Source organism: Toxoplasma gondii, chromosome X (genome assembly GCF_000006565.2).
Source record: "Toxoplasma gondii ME49 chromosome X, whole genome shotgun sequence".
NCBI classification, from domain to species: domain Eukaryota; phylum Apicomplexa; class Conoidasida; order Eucoccidiorida; family Sarcocystidae; genus Toxoplasma; species Toxoplasma gondii.
The window spans coordinates 3,346,281-3,363,169 of NC_031478.1; the positions used below are offsets into that span (position 1 = coordinate 3,346,281).

The 16,889-nt window shown below is 53.9% G+C and overlaps 2 protein-coding genes across 2 annotated transcripts; one reads left to right on the forward strand and one right to left on the reverse strand.

The window, feature by feature from the left end:
* Window positions 1-353: 353 nt before the first annotated feature.
* TGME49_224070 (hypothetical protein) lies at window positions 354-9,840 on the forward strand. Its single transcript, XM_018780031.1, has 11 exons — window positions 354-879; window positions 1,451-1,685; window positions 2,117-2,217; window positions 2,884-2,913; window positions 3,389-3,454; window positions 3,640-3,693; window positions 4,274-4,336; window positions 4,842-4,900; window positions 5,152-5,212; window positions 5,672-5,807; window positions 5,943-9,840. Exons 1-11 carry the CDS (start codon window positions 847-849, stop codon window positions 9,596-9,598), a joined length of 4,494 nt encoding a protein of 1,497 aa, XP_018635925.1. The 5' UTR covers window positions 354-846; the 3' UTR covers window positions 9,599-9,840.
* A 251-nt stretch (window positions 9,841-10,091) lies between these two features.
* TGME49_224060 (thioredoxin, putative) lies at window positions 10,092-15,661 on the reverse strand. The gene has a single exon (XM_018780030.1). It carries the CDS (start codon window positions 14,676-14,678, stop codon window positions 12,810-12,812), a length of 1,869 nt encoding a protein of 622 aa, XP_018635924.1. The 5' UTR covers window positions 14,679-15,661; the 3' UTR covers window positions 10,092-12,809.
* Between the last annotated feature and the right edge of the window lie 1,228 nt (window positions 15,662-16,889).

The following is a 16,889-nucleotide window of genomic DNA, read 5'->3' on the forward strand; positions in this document are numbered from 1 at the left end:
AAAAGATGTCTCGTCCCAGCTCTTTTGACCACTGCATGCGCAAAACTTGCCGCAGACATGGCGCCAACAGACCAGCTTGCTTCTGCGTCCGACTTTTCCCGCGCCCTCCAGTTACGCGCCTGTCGTTCTCTGCCTTTCTCTTCTTTCTTCTCTCTTCCGCCTCTTGTGTCGCATTCGTCGTCAGAGTCGCCAACCGACTGTGAAGCGCTCCCTCCTGTAGGAGAGTGGGCGCGAGATTCCACTCTCAGACCAGCCAGCGGCTGGACTGGCGCCACAACTGTGTCTTCTGTAGATTACAGGCTCCCCTTCAATCTTTTACCTCGCCACTCTCCGAACCTTCTGAAGCCTCTCAGTGCCTCGGAACGACTCTGTCTCGTCTCTCTCTGGAAACTTCCGGCACACTCGAGATGCCTCGAATCCACAGAGGGTGAGACAACAGGTAACGCAAAGAGTCGTCATCTCTGAGAGTTTCTTTCGGTCTCCCATCCCTGAGAGTCTTCCTTGTTGCGTCTACAAGACGAAGAAGCGCCGTTCTCTTCGCGGTTTCGTTGTCATCCTGGTTCTTCTCAATTTTCATGTTAGTCTCGTCCTTCTCAGTCTTTTTTTCAATCTCGGGAACCCGTTTTCTTCCTGCATGTCCTCTTCTCCGCTTCCTTTCGAAGTCGTCTCGTTCTTCCCTCTCGAGTTCTCGCCGCTCTCTCAGGCCTCGCTCTGGGTCTGCGCAGCTACAGAGAGATGCCGAGACAACAAGGCTCTCCTGTTCTTTCCTGAGAAGAAAGAGAGACCTTCTTCGAGCGACGTTGGCGAGGTCGTTATCTTCCCTCGTCTCTAATTTCCTTGCGCAGCATGCAGCGCGTGAAACATTTCGTCAGTCAGAAGGTGGGCCTCGATCGGCGTCTCTCCTCTGTCTCTTCTTTTTACTTCCTAATTCTGAAAATCTTCCTCAATGTGTCCTGCCGTCGTGTCTCTCATTCCTGCCTTATCCTTCATTTTCGCTTCCTTAAGGTGATTCCTCTTCTTCAAACCTGGTCCTTCGTTCCTTTTTCTTTGCCCCTCTGGCCTCTTTCTTCGCGGCGAGACACGGTGTCTTCACATTTTCGACTCCTTTCTTCCTCGATACACTCATACACTCTTCAGTAAATCAGTGTATACAGAGGGATACCTTATACATGCGTATCTGTGTATACTATATTCCCTTGTTTGTATATATACATATAAATATATATATACATATATACATATATACGTATATACGTATATGTGTGTATTAATGTGTTCGTTGCACCCCCTTTCTAAGAATGTACCGTGTGTGCGTTGTCCCTTGCCTCTGTGGTATCTGTGCGTAGAAGATATCTCTTTTCTTTTTTTTTCGTCTCGTCTTTCACCGCATATTCTCTCCGTCCTTCGCCTCCACTCCTTCACATCCTCTTCTATCTTACTGTTGCCTCAGTTCTCCGGCTCGAGTCGTCAGAATTCGCTGCATGCAGTTTCGGAGCCTCATGAACTGCATGCGCCTGGCCTCGCGGCCGACGGGGGGCCCGCTGCATGCGCCTCTCCAGGCGCGGCTTCTGCAAACAGAAAAAGCCCCTTTGGAAACGCGGGAGAAAAGTGGCAACTCGAGGAACAGGCGAAATTCATGGTCCGCATCGGTGCCTTCCTTTCCAGATTCGACAAGCTCCTCACAGGTCAAACACACTTCCTACAACGAAATTTAATTCCATATATATATATATATATATACATGCGTGTATGTTTGTATCTCTGCGTACATATACATATGCATGTATGTATGTATATATGGATATTCATTTGTATGTATATCTGTGTATGTACGTGTATATGTGGGCATGTCTTATTGTATGTAGATATATAGGTAGATAGATAGATAAAAGAGGCAGAGATATAAAGCAGTCCAGAGAGGTGGAGCGGTGCCTGTGCAGGCTGGTCATGTGCGTGTATGCTTGCACCTATGTATACATATATAGGTAAGTATGTGAATACACGGATCTAGTTTGCTTTATATAGGTTCGTTCGCCTGTCTTTACACGTGCCTCTTCGTGGTTTTTGTGAGTCTCAGAAGTCCCGTTATTTCGTTGTTGGATTGCATGCCTTTCAGAGTGTGACTGCATGCATCGCGACCTCGGAGACACCGTCAACATTTTCTTCTGTCGAAGCACGGAACTCAGAGAGACTGCGCTCGAAGTCGTCGATGTCTTGGTGAGATTTCTGTCCTCTGTGGAGACTCATTCAAAAGTTTCCCCTTTCAATTTCCAGACATCCTTCGACTTCTTTCTTTTATTCTGTAATCTCCCGGTGAGTTTTCTTTTTATCAACGTGCATGGATAGTTCGACAGAAAAGACCTCTGCATGCGGCCCAATTTCACAGTCTTCCTCCTGCGTATCCATCTACATCTGGATGCGTATATATCTGTAAGCCCATGTTCTTCATGTGCACATACATGTTTATATATGCGCGTATGTGTCGATGGATGACCCCCAAACCGTATGTACATAAACATGTATACAGCATGTATATGTATATATTGTGGGTCTTTTGATCTTTGTGTCGGGATGTATGCGTCACCGTGTGCTTTGGATTTCTTGGCCGCATGCACTTGCGGGCAGGCTCTGCAGATCTTCACATTTACACCACTATGTGCCTACAGTCTGTGCATCCATGGTTGACATATGAACCTCTAGCTGAAGTTGCTATATATATATATATATATATGTTCAAACTGTAGATATATGTGTGAGCGTCTATTCTTGACCACGTATATATACATAAGTATATATATATATATATCTTGCATGTTGTATTAGTTCATTTTACATGTCTTGTTTCTTCTGCAACTGCCGATCTTCCTTTTTGTCTTTGTTCAGGCGACGTTTCATGCGATTCGCCTCGAGCTGGTAAGCGACTGTTCCCACTGCATGCGTTTCTCTCAGGCGCGTCTCTTGCCTCCCCCCCCATTTTCTCGTCCTTCACGTTTTTCCTTCTGCTCAAGCGTAGTCACCAGATTGGCAAAGCGCTGCTTGTTAACATGTTTGCATATCTTGTGGGTCGCGGTTTCGCGTCTCTGTGCCGATAGGCCGAGGTTCACGAGGCAGAAAGAGATGGAAAAGGCAGGAACACACGCATGCCGTGGGGATCCTCTCTTCTTTCTCCTCTCTCTTCTTTCTCCTCTCTTTTCTCCTTTCTTTCTCTCTCCTCTCTTCTGCTCTCCTCTGCAGCCGTTTTCACCCGCTTCGGCAGCCGCGCCTCTCGGTCACCGTCAAGCTTTTTCCTCCCGTTTCTGCGCTGTCACGGCCTCTTCCCGGTGTCCGTTCGTCTGCGTTTTCCTCAACTGGAATTTCTTGTGTTTTGAGTCTGTGGTTGTTCCGTCAGCAACCGCACATCGACACCACGCGCCGCGCCGTCGCGGAGTGCAGGCGGAGAATCCGGAGGGCGGAGGTAGGTCGGAGAAGAACCGAGAGGTCCAACAAACTGGGGGTGACAGTGGAAGAGCGGAGAGGGCCGTTGAGGCCTGTCTTCTCGTGCTGCGTTTCTGTGTCGCCTTCGTTTCTGCGTTGTTCTGTCCGGTTCTTGTCTCGGTTCTTCTCGCATGAGGTCTTGCTGGCGTATCTCTGCCTACACAGGTGCTTCTCAAGGAACGCAACGATGCAGCCCACAAGCTCGACCACTACACAAAGGTAGGCTTTCTTTTCTTGGCTCGTATCGTTCTCTCTCAATCGTATCTTCTCTCGGACTGTCTCTCCTTTTCCCTCCTTATTTCCATCTCTTCATCTCGCCGCCACATTTACGCAAGAGTTGTTCCATCTCTTCTTTGTCTCTTCTTCTTCGTCGTCTCTTCTGCTCTGTCTCCTCTTCTTTGTCTCTTTTTCGCTTTCTAGTCTTTTTCCTCGCCTGTCTTCCACGCGCCGTGCGGTTCACTGTTCAAACGCAAAAGGGTTGCCAGTTACCATATTTATTTTCAAAACGAATCAAAAACGCATGCACATTCTCGAAATAGCCTTGCGCCGTCTACTGTATCTGCCCCGGGAGTGACATTCAGTAAACACCTGATTTTTGTACCTCCGTCCATGGTAAATGCGAGAGTCGCTCGCAGCCGAGCCGGGTGCGTGTGGAGCAGTTACGTCAGTGAAGTGCCGATCAAAAGACGTCGTTTCTGCTAGGCGCTTGTGGCGGTAATGTTCACGCATCTTCTGTCTCTCTCCACCGCGACCCTCTGTCTCCTGTCTCCATGTTTTCTCGCTCTCGACGTTCCTACAGAAACTGTCGCGCCTCAAGAGCGAAGTCCCGACAGGTCCCAAAGCCGAAGACCGCATTCTGCGGGTATGTGTTCTCCGTTTATAAGCCGAGGAAGCAGGGAAAAGCATGCATTCGAGGCGCAGTGTGCTGCGCCGTTCACGTCTGAAAGTTCCTCTCCAGCAGAACTTGGAGGTCTTCTTTCCTCCGTCTGGTTCGTGCCTAGTGAAGACTGCGACGGTCCCTGCACCGCGGCGTCGCCTCAGCTTCAGGTGTCGGATTCCTGAAGAGAAGTTTATTCAAGAACAAGAATGGCTTCGAGTGCCTCAAACCCCGACGACAAATTCTGTTGTCTGAAGCTGCAGGGGAAAAAGCGAAGAGACAGTTTGTAGACTCGCGCGTCTCCACATGGACTGCGGAGTTTGAGGGCTCGAGGACAGGAGCCAGCAGCCCAGAAAAGACGTGGAGGGACAGAAGAGTGAGGGATGCCTCGTCGCCTGCCGGCCAGTCCTTCCGCCAGTTAGAGACTCTTTAAGCTATTTCAGGTGGAGTCAAGTTATCTGGCAGGTCGCTTCGTGTTGTGTTTTTTCAGAACGAGCACAAACTCGAGCGCGCGTCCATGGACTACAGCACCACGCAGGAAGCTGCCAGGTGAGCACAAGGGGGAGAGGCCAACGGATGCAGGGGGTGGGTGGTGACACCACTTCCAAAGAGATGTGGAAGTAGACAAGGAACGCGTTAGAAGCTTGTGAGAAACGCTACGTCTTCGTTTCGACAGGAAAAGAAAAAAGAAGCAAAGTTGTCAGCGTGAAACTCGCTGTGTACGGGCGGTCCGACACCTCAGGGTTCAGAGGCTCTTATGAGCTAAAAACCAGTCGGTGGATGTTCCTGTTTCCTCACAGGACAGAGCTGCATGAGACTCTCCAAACGCACTTCATTTCCGCTGCCCAGCTCGTCAGCAAGGTCAGCCAAGTCGAACTGGTCGCAACTTAGTTCTCTTTGTCCCTCCATGCGCTTCTTTCGCTTCTGGGTCTATCTCCGTCCATTCGTATTCACTTTCTTCCTATTTTGTTTACGTCTCTTGCCGTCATCTTATTCTTCCTCTTCTCATCTCCTTTTGCTTCTCCTTACTTCCTCTCTTTCCCTCCTCTTCTCTCTTCTCATTTCGTCCTCCGTTTCGCTTCTTCCTTCCTCTTGTTGTCTCTTCGCTCCTCTTCAATGCTCTCTCGTCCCCTCTTTCTTCGTATTCGTTTCTTTTCGTCTTGGCCTATCGCTGGACTACCGTTCCGTGGCTCGAGGCTTACTCTCCCCCAGCCTATTTGTCCTTTCGTCAGTTGCATCTTTCTCTACCTCCTCCCCTGTTCCTTTGCTCTTCTCTTTGTCTCTCCACTGTACCGTCTCTCTTCTCTGATTTCTCCGCAGGCCCTTCTGTTGAGCCGCGAACTTTTTTCAGCGGCAGCGCCGTCCCTCGCGCGCCTCCCGCCACTCCTCGGCACCCTCAGCGCTCCGACAAACGATGCCCCTGGTGGCAACGGCCACAGAGGCGCTATCGCTTTAGGTCCTGATTTCTCTCAGAGTGTCTTTCCTCTCCCGACTACTAATGCTACCTCTGTCTCTGCCGTACATTCTTCCTCTGTTTCTTCTATTAATCCGTCCTCTGCTCCTCGTGTTGATCATTTCTCGCTGTCTACAGTTTCCTCTTCTGTTTCGCCGCCGAATCAAGCTTCTTTCAAGCGTGCGTCGCCCTCAGCAGATACTCTGCGTCCTTTGCAAGGGCAGGCATCCAGTGAATGTGGGCTCGCAGTCTACACGGGGCCCGCACAGCCCCAAGGCCCATCTAGCGTCAGCGGCTTCTCGCAGACGCCAACGCTAGCCCCAGCTAGCCAGTCGCCCGCACCCGCGGCGCCCGCCCTTCCGGCGTCCGGCGAGGCTCACGGCGACAAGACTCTCACTCCCGGAAGTCGTTACGGCGCGTCTTCAGGTCCCGAAGCAACGGCGCTGCCTCCGGTGTCTCGTGGGTCTCCTGAGGCTTTGGAGACCGCGAACGCGATCCCACAGACCTCTGGAGCCTCAGGAGCCGGGCGCGCTTCGCAGGGTGTCGTGGAGCCCAACGCGTCTTCGAGCCTGTCCGCCCCCGGTCCTGTTTCGGGGCCTCAAGGCCCGCTTTCAGGCGGAGGGGCGTCGTTTTCGGACAGGTCCGTCTTGGCTTCGCGGGATGTTCCGCCTGCCGTTAATGTTCGACATCGCGATGCTCTGTCTGCTCAAACGGGTCCCTTGGGCGCCACTGAGAGCGCCTCCGTGCAGGCGCAGCTTCCGGTGCCCCAGGAGACCTCGAAAGACAGAGCTGCTCCGATTTTCTACTCCTCATCTACCTCCTTTACTGTGTCATCAGGACCCCACATGAATTCATGCGTTTCTCTCAGTGACCGCGACAGCGCTCCAGGCCAAGTTGGCCCGGGAACCGCCTGCCCCACACAGTCTCAACCTGCCGGCGGAGTGTCTCCGATTTCTGCTGAGGCCCCAGGCCCCCCGTCTCAGGGGCAACACACACAGCCCACAGCGGGTCCGCTCACTGGCGAAGCGTTGGCGAAGGCCGCGTCTTCTTCTTGTCTCTCGGGCACTGAGACCCTGTCTCCGTCTCTTGTGGGGCGCGACATGAGTGAGAAGCGCCGAGAGGAAAGTCGACTCATTCGGTGGAGCAGCGTGGGTCGCTCGGGCATCACGCAGCGCCTGTCCTGGGGGCGTTTTCGACGCCAGCTGTCTCGACGGCAGAGTGTGACAGGCGAGGCGTCTGGCCACTGCGACTCGGTTCTCCTTGAAGAATCGTCCCTCGCCCCCCCCGCGGCCCCTTCGAAGACCCCAGGGGCTACAGACCCAGAGGGGGAGAGAAGTCCGACGGTTTCGGGGCCCGCCTCGTGCATGGGGGGTGGGTACAGAGCTCAGAAGAACGAGGAGCCCGAAGAGCTGAGAGACAATGAACGGAAGGGCAATGGCCACAAGGTCGCTCGCGAAGAAGACGCTACAAGCGCCAGGGCGACGGCGCCTTCCTCCGGCACGTTGGGGGCCCACAGAGAAGGCGAAGAAGGGCGCAGAGTGTCGGAGACAGCAGACCTCTCAGGGTGCGCCAGGCCAGGAGAAGCATCGTCGTCCGTCGCAAACGGGCCTTCTCTCCAGGCAAGCTCTCAGAGTTCATCGGGCTCTTTTACGTCGAGCCTCGTGGGGCGTCTAGACGCTGTGGGGCCTCGCTCAACTGTCCCTGCCGACCGCCGAGGCGAAGGCCGAGACGCCGCGGCTTCTGTCGTCTGCGCCTCACCCGCCGCTCCCTTCGCTTCATCACAAACCGAAGAAGGCTTTGTGAAAGCGGCGACGGGAGACTTTGCGCTTACAGGGCCCTCGTCTCAGGCGTCGAAGTTTCCGCATCTCGGGGCAGCTGGGGCGCGACGCGGCGGCCCGGAGAGGACTGACGCGTCGAGTTCCTCCTCCGGGAGTTTAGGGCGTCTAACGCAGGCGGGAAGTTCCTCGGAGGCGACAGGAGACGGAGACGAAGCAGAGAAGAATGGCCACGGCAAGGGCCGAGGACAGCACGCGATCGCGGCGTCGCGGTCTTCGCGGCTCGTGTTCGGCGCCTCGGGGGAGCCGCGGCTCTTCGAGGAGGCCGCCCGGCCTCGAGCAGGTCGCTTGGGGAGTTCCGGCTGTCGGGGGCCAGGCGACGGATACACTTTGGAGACACAGGAGACAGAAGGCGAGAGCGACGCGAAGCGGGGCTTCTCGCCCGGCGGCCGTGCTGGAGGAGCGGCGGAACCCTCGAGCGAGGCCTCGAGCTCCCCTGCAGCTCCGGCGTTTCCAGAAGGCGTGTCTCCTCGCCTGGAGGCCGCCGGGGGGCGGCCGGAGTCTCCTCAGGGAGTCGAGCGAGTGAGCAGCAAGTCAGGGTCGAGCGACAGTTCGGATGCTTCGCTGCTGTCCTTTCGCCCAACGAGCCCGCCCGCGGCATCTTCTGCTTCGGCTTCTTTCCAGCTGTTCCCCGGAAGCGCCTCTTCTTCTGTCTCCTTCTCGCCTCAGTCCTCCTTTCTCGTCGATCCCCAGGCCGCGCCGCCTTACTTCTACCTGCCTTCTTCTTCGCTGAAGTCGGCGGGGCGCACACCCGGGGCCTTGCGGGTTTTCTCGGCTGCGTCGCTCGGGAGCGCAGAAGACCTTTTGCGCATGCAGTCGGACTCTGAGGGCGAGGCTCGCAGCCAGAGCTTGGAGAAAGAACCTCTGGATGCGGCGCTCTTGGCGGCCTTTACAGCCTCCGACTCCGAGTCTCCAGCTCAAACGACGGGTGCTCTGTCGGTCTTCAGATCTGCGCCCTCGCCCTGGACGCTGCCGGCCCACCGCGGCCGCGGCCCGGGGCACAGGCGGTGGGACTTCGCGCTCCCCGGGCCAGAAAGCCCCTGGTCCGCAGTGCCGTTCCCCGCCTCCGAGGAGGAAAGCCCCAGGAGGGCGCCCGCCTCCGGAAGGTCGAAGTGCCATGCGTTCTACTCTCTCCCCTCAGAGGAACAGGCAAAGGAAATCGTGCTGACAGGTCCAACGGCGCTGCCCAGACTCGCCCTTCCTCCCGATGAACCTCCGACGAGCCTGGACTTCAGCAGTGAGGAAGAAGGAGAGGAAGCAAGAGAAAGCCGTTCGCACGGCGACAGCGAAATGCGTCGAGAGAAGAGGAGCAAAGACGAGAGCCAGCGCTCGGGCCGGAGGGAAGAAGACGGTTGGGGGGTCTCTTCCGGGAGCAGGCGACAGTCGGCGGGCGGACACGCAGGCGAAAGCGGCCCCTGGGGGCGAGAGACTGGAGACGCAGAGGCGAATGGAAGCCATGCCCAAACACGCAAGACGTGGAGAGGAGACAGAGCGAACCCCAGCCCAGGGGCCAGGGCCCCAGGAAAGGAGGAGACAGTCAGAGACACTGTGAGGGAGATAGTGAGAGGAACAGGAGAGACTGTGCGAGAGGAAGTGGAAGCCCCTCAAGGTTCGCGTCGGACTTGGGTGGAGTTTGTTGGCGGGGAATCCTTTGAAGATGACCGTCGGGAGCTTCCTTTCTTATCTCCAGGGAGCCCACCGGCTGAACGCCGGAATGAGGAGCTGAACTGGAACGAAGGCGCCGATCTGTTGGGGCAGGGGAGGCCTGGTCGAGGGTCCGGCAGAGAGGGTGAGAGAAAGCTGGACTCTGTCTCAGAGGCTGATCGCGAAGAGAGAAGCTCGACTTTTTCCAGCTATGAAAGCGAACGCGCGAACGGGGAGAGCCGCGAGCAGCGTCCGCACGCAGAGGACGACGAAGAGACCCTGCATGCGTGGAGTGTATGCAAAAACCGTGTGTGAAGGACAAGGGAGCCCTCTCACTTGCGCCTGTCTCTCAAGGGGAGAGGGGCTGTCAGTCTGCGAGAGCTCGTTTCGAAGAAACAGAACGGCACTGTTCCACTTGTGTTTGTGAAAGTGTGAAGAGCACTGAATGCGAAGAGACCCGAAAGAACAACAAAGCCGTTAACGTGCATGTAGATACCTGATACCTGTTGTGAGACAAAAAGCGACGGGGTGGCAACGCAAAATCAGAAAAAAAACGAGATACGCAGTCGAGGCTAAACGACAAGGAGCAGGTAGAATCTTAGAGTGGTAAAGGTGCATGTACGCAAAGATCCATAAAATAGGTTGGTAAATCGCGTTGGGTCAGCCGATAAATTCACCGGCACATGCGTCGCGTATGCCGAGCTTTCTGGTCGCAAGTCTGATGCATATATGAATATATGTATACCTGGACAGTAGGCACATTTTTAACTCTTTCATAGTTTAATCGTCACTACTGGAACTGCACATTATGTGCTTACGGCATCACTGACTAGATTTCATGGAAAACCTAAAATTCGCATGCTTAATTGGCAATTAACCACATAAAACATTACTACAGGTGTATAATAACTGGATGTTCCGTGTGTCTCACGCTATCGAATCTAGGCATCATCGCTTGGCTTCTAAATTCTGTGAAGAGTTCGTTTTCATTGCCCCCTTCTCGATCTCTGTGTTTGTTCGCTCCGGGGTATGCGTACACCGTGCTGGGCTCTCTGAATCAGGTCGGTCTGTTCAGCCCCTCTCTGTAGTAGCAGAATAAATTCGCAGTGTGAGTGTACTGAGAGTCCAGAGACACGCTTCACGACAATTTTTCGCAGCCAAACGACGAAATGTCTTCGAAAAAGCACAAAAATGTCGAGAAATCATGCACATGTACACGGGACGTGTACCCAACAACATTTGCTATGCAACCTGCACATCGACAGAGCTCACAACCCCACTAGCTCACATCAGTGTGTACGCAGACGCCTAGGAACTCTCATGTACACATATATATTTATACAAATTATATGTATTCACGTATCGATAGATATGTATGTATATATATATATATATATATATATATATATGCGCATTCCTCTTTGTACCCGAATTCATCAAAATGGACGTCGAGGAGGCAACGATCTCTCGCAGGCGCCCTAAGAAGGGTCGAAGGCAAAAAGCAAACATCCTTAGCACGCAAACACGTGAGCCTGAAGGGAGTTCCAGCAGGCGTTGCACACAACCCAGGAAAGATGACTCTAGTCAAGAGACACTGGAGACACAAAGAGAGACAACCCAGCGAAGACGACTCTAGTTAAAAGAGACACTGGAGACACAAAGAGAGACAACCCAGCAAAGACGACTCTAGTTAAAAGAGACACTGGAGAAACAATAGAAAGACAAAGACGAGAGCAAAGTGCTTCTCAACATCATCCCAGTTTTGGTCTAGGAGAACTGAAAAAGAAGCTTGGACCGAGTTAAGAGTCCATCGTACACAACGCCGCTCTGCTTCGCCTGGCGTTGTACAAATCATCCGCAGAAAGCCGCAAGAGAGAAGTGAAGAAACGCGACAGGAAAAACACAAGAAACAGTTTCGCGCGGAACTGCGGCAACCTGATCAGAGCCCCTAACCTTGAAGTTTCTCCACGCTCGAAGTCACTGCTGAAGAGCAGACGCATGCAAGTTCCTCTTCTCGTCCGAAGCTCCACTCGGTAAACCTTCCCCTCTTCACAAGGGTTTGAGGGCAAAGGAGACAACAATACGGAAAGAGACAAACGGAGACCGAGAGAGAAAGAGACGCCAAGAGATACGATGAAAGGCAGATATACGGGAGGCAATCCGGAAGAGATATAGGCAGAGGGAGAGAGAAAGCGAAAGAGAGATCGGAAGGGAAAGAGAGATAGGAAACGAATGAGAGAGAGAAATAAGGAGAGAAGGAGAGAACAAAAAAAAGACAAGATGTGAGAAAAACGAAAAAAAGAACAACCTACGACTGCCAATTACGCCACAAAAAAAGTTTGACACCCGACGCTCCGTCGGATGCTTCCTCTCCAATTATTTTTCCCCTTTCCTTTCCCCATCTCCCTTCTCTCTCTACGCGCAGACACCAGCCCCACAATCCGATAAAAGGTCAGCGCTTGTGCCTCGTCGTGTCAAGCGACAGCTGAGGAAAAGAAGACGCCGGTCTCGCTAAGTTTACAATTCTTTATCAACGAGAAACCGAGGAAGGCAGAGGCGACAGGCTTCTGCCACTGACAGAGGCACCCTTGCGTAGTTCGCTCCAGTGTAGCGATACCTCCTTGGTCTCCAACTTTCCTGGAGATTGAAATCGAAAGGCTTTCTCTAGCTGCATGCAAGCCTCCAGGCCCGCTGGCTGGCTGGCCGAGCCGCCGTCATGCGCTCACGTCTCCAAATCACAGAAAAACCAAGACGTGCGACCACTGCTTCTAGCGCAGACAAATCTGTCAGCTTACCACGAGAAAAATTAAACTTCCTGCAAGGCGTTCAAACCTGGACTGGATTCCCCTTTCATAGTGTGGAGACACAGAGAGTCTAGCTTCAGTTGCTTTCTGACTTCACAGACCAGAACTTCTCGTCGTTTTCCTTGCAGGTAGCTTCGCCACGAGTCGACCCCACAGAAAGACTCGCTTTCTTCGGACAAGAAAATGTGTGCCAGTTAACTCCTTTTCTTCTTCCACTCTTCTCTTCAACTCCTACTCTCTCTTCTCTCTGGTCTTCTTTTCTTCTCTTCTCTCCCCGCTCTTGACTTGAGATAGATCATCAACTCAACGCGCCTTCTCGCGATGCCCCTGTTCACGACCCGCCTATCTCCATTCTCTCCTGAGGCGCCTGTCTCTTCCTGTCTCTACAAGTGTCCGGCTCGGATTTGCCTGCTTGAAACGCCGTTTGTCTCACTGAGGCTCTCCTGTCTCCGCGTCTCTAGCAGGCTTTTCGAACCTCTCTTGCTTCCTCCTGTCTTGGTTGCACGTTGTTCTTCTCCTGGTCTTTACCCTGCCGCTCTCCTTCTCGTCTTCCTTTCTCTGTTCTTTAGTCTTCTCCTGCTCGTCTCTCCCCAGCGTCTCCTTCTCGTGTTCCTCCCCCCCTCTTCTTCCTCGCGCCTCCGTCGTCCTGACTCTCCGCTTCTTATCGGTTCTTTTCGCATCCTTTCCTCGCGATCTGTTCTCCCTCGTTCTCTACGTCTGGTCTAAAGTTCCTCCAGGACACTACCGACGGCTTGTCCGCCGCGGTTCTGCAAGTCCAGCGCGAGAAGGTTGCCTGTGTCGAAGTGGGCGCGCGCGACTCGGCTCTGTAGCCACTCGAGCATGTCTTGCACAGTTCGGTCTCCGCTGTAGACGAGAGGCGGCTCGTTCTTCTTCCCGTGAGGAAACAGGAAGATCGTGGGATACCCCGCAACCTTCATGCCCGGCACCTCGTTTCGGGTCGCGTCGATCTTCGCAATGGTCACACCTGGCACATCCCTGAGTCGGGCCGCAAGCTCCTTGTACGCCGGCTCGAGCTTGCGGCAGTAGCCACACCAGGGTGCGTAGAACTCGATGAAGACGTCGCCGTCAGCATCCTTGACGATCTGCTGGAAGGTGGATCCCACGACAGTCTTCACCGACCCGCGAGGCTCTTCCTCGTCGCTCGCCGCCTCGGAGCGGTAGTACGGCTCGAGCTTTCGCGCGACAAAGTCGTCAAAGAACGACGACACAGTGGACGGGGTCAGCGTCTTCACCGGCGCTCGCGGGCGACCTGGGGCGTTGCTCGGCTCCTCAGGACGAAACTTGAGCGCAGGGTGGTGTCTGCCGTCGCTGTCGGGGTTCACGGACATGATCCGCAGGGCCGGGAGAGCGTCTTCGTCGACGCCTAGGAGCTCGAGCATGTGTTTCTCGAACGCAGAAGTGACGCCACAGACCGCGGCGAGGACCGAGTGCCTGTGTTTCCTCGCGCCCTCCAGAAAGGCGCGCACAATGGGGTCGGTCGACACCTCAGACTCGACAGCAGCGACAGCCGCTGGGTTCCTCTTGGAGTCCACGATCAGCACTGCCTTCGGCCGGCCGTCTGTGAAGAAGTTCTCGGGCAGGCGATCCGCGTCGAAGATGGAGACGAGGGGAAAGCGGAAGCGGCTGACGAAGGTCGTCAGCGCAGACACATCCGACGGATTTCCAGTGTACATGTGGACGTCGGGTTCATGTGCGTGCTTGGAGAAGACCGCGATAAAAGGGGGGCTTACCAGGCGGCGCTCGATATCTGCAGCGACTTTCTCGCCTCCCAGAAGGCGGCGAATGTGCTCGCGCAAGTGGTTCACCAGCGCCGGGTCTTGCACATGACCGAAGAAGACGTCTTCACCGAACCGGCGCGCGACCGAGACGTACGCCTTCGCGTCGTACCCGCTCTCGCTGAAGGCGCCGACAATCACGAGGTGACCGTGGTCGCGATTGGACATCACCTCGTCCAAATGTTGCTTGGAAGTCAGAGACTTGTCGCGGTCTAGGCGCGTGTCGACCCAGTGGACCAGGTGGGTGCGGTGTCGGCGCCCCTCGTACGCCTGCGAGCGCCCATCGATGAAGAACTTGAGCGTCGGGAACTCCCGGATGTCTTCGTGGTTCGCGATTTCTTCTTCTTCGACAGAATCGACGAGCGCGAGAATGACCGGCGGTTCGTGGTGCGCCAAAATTTTGGCCGCTGCGTGGAACTCGGGAAGCGTCGCCTTGGACCAGTAGCACCACGGCGCATAGTACATCACTAAGACAAACGGGTGAGACGCAATGAACTCTTTGTACGTCCCGAGGCCGGACAAAGTCATCGCGCCGCTCTCGAGAACCTTCAGCTGGTTCTCCCGCGTCTGCTGTCGCTGCTGCGCGCTGTAGCTCTTCGTCGACTTGTCGGAACGAGCAGCACCTGAAGAAGAAGCTTCCTCCACATTCACCACGCCCGCCTCGCGAGGAGCTGCCGAGACACCCGAGAGAGAAAGCGAAGAAAACGAGGGGGGAAAAGAGTCGGGGAGCAAGTGGGAGGAGGTACTCACAAGCGCATAGAGCGCCAAGAGCGCGAGAGAGGTGCGAGGCGCCATGTTGCGAAGAAATGAACCGAGCGTAAAGTCCGGAAAGAAACAAAGATGGGACAGTCGCGGGTGAAAAAAAGGAAAGGGCGAAGCGAAAAGACAGGAAAAAGTCAGATAAGCGAACTGCCTGCACTGGCGACAGGGGCTCCTTTCCTAACTACACCCGACAACTCGCAAATCCTGGTAGAACGGCCAAAAAAGTGACCTCGGAAATGCGGACCCCCGACACATGCACGGCGACTAAAGGAATTCGGAAGGATTCAAAGACAAAAAGGAAAACAAGAAACGGGCCGCCAGAAAAATGCACACAAAAGCGAGCTAGCGACGCTACGCCAGACCGGAGGCGCCCGCGGAAAAGCTGTGCTTCGCCACACCCCAGTTTTTTCACGAAAACGCTGAATAACCTTCGCAGGTGCAAGCTGGACAAGGCCAAGCGCCGGGCGCCACGATGAGTCTGCAAGTCAGCAGAGAGACGTAGAACGTGTTTCCAGCGGCGCATTTACGAGATATCCCGAAAGGGAATGCCACAGGGGCGGTTCGTGCAAAAGTGTAAAGGCGGGGGCACGCGACGAAAATGTTGAAGTGGCAGGCTTTTCACACGAGACACCGCTGTCAGAGACGAGGTTTGAGAAGACTTAACGGCGGGTTTCTCGGCGGAATACAGTTTAAGACACGAAATCGAGGCACACTGAAACAGGTACACTTCGTTCGGGAACCCTGCCCCCCCCTCCAGTTCACTTTCGGAAGCAAACGACAAGACCGCGTAGTCTTTGCCCCTTCCCATGTGGACATTCGTCTCAGAAATATTGTCGATTCGGCGGAGATGGAAATATATGAAAAAATGGAAGCGTCTCTGTCGGGTCAGGCGGACCCGGGACTGAAAACAGTGGAAGAAATGCCTTTTTGCTCAGCTACAGCCCGCAAGGTGGGTCATGTTTGTCACTTCTGTCCGCAACTGGAGGATTTTCTGCTTTGAAGACGTGACACGCGCCCTGTCGAAAGGAGGAAAGGCGCAGAGAGGACTGAAAGCGTACCCTAAAGCTTTTAAATTCGACGCACCGGAGACAGGCAACAAGATGTTCATTGCTGGTACTCCAAAAGCACTCCACGGGACTGCTAAGGACCGGTAGAAGTACTGCATTTAAATATCCCACGGCATTAAGGCTAGTCCGCGTCAGTTATATTCTGTGGTAAGGACACACTTTTACTGTTCTTGGTCCGGCCAAATGCGCGGAGACGTCCCTGTCTGTCGGCTGTGGTGCTAAGTGTCTTGGTTCACAAACAAGAAGGAAGAAAAAACTGTAAATAAAGGGCTTTTCATCTCACACTCTTGTCGAGCATGGGGCGGAATACGGGATAGGTGTCAGAATAACACAAGCCACGGGACTTTCTCCACAACGCGAGAACGTACGAAGAAATCCGAAAGGGCACAAGCCGGCGTCTTCCTTTCGTCTGTCTTTACCCAAGAACAAGGACACGCATCTGGAAGCGTATGTCAAATTCTCATATGCTCACGGTCACTTTTCATGTAAACCAAAGAACTAGGGAATCCTTCGTATAAAGAACACAAAGATCATAGCTGGGCCATCTGTTGTAGTTATCACATTGTAAGTAGGCACTGTCTCTGCACAACCGCCATGCCAAAGTTCAAAGAACCCCAACAGATGTCAGCTTTCTGCAGCAATGTGAAATCTCGGGAACCGCTGCTTAGAAGGGTAAGCAGTGCTGCAGTAGCATCTTCCGTATTTCTGTGTATTTCTATTCAAATGAATCGAGGAGTGTATAACAAGATTTTCACTTGTTCAACTACTGCTTGGATGCACGTTAACGTACGGTCAGCCGCTTTCACCGGTGGACTGGTGCACCACTTTTCTCATAGAGATTCTGGTTTCTCTATGATATAAATGACTTGGAAATTCAGGACTCTCTGCACTAGAATGTCTCCCTGCTTATTCGGTTTTGTTTGTGGAAGTCTCGATCGGTGATCGTTTATACAGGACGGCTCGCCGTATGATCTCAAAGTACGTATACAACAGGACATTGGATTGAGCCCACGATAAATAGATCTTGGATGATTGCATATTAGCGGCTGGACCGGGCGAGACATGCTTCTCTGTTGCCGAACGAGGCCTTTCCCCTTTTCTCAGTTCGTGTTCGTTCTAACGAAAATCCTTGTCTCGCGCTTGTAGAAGAACTCCTTTTGAAGCCACTGTCCGGAGT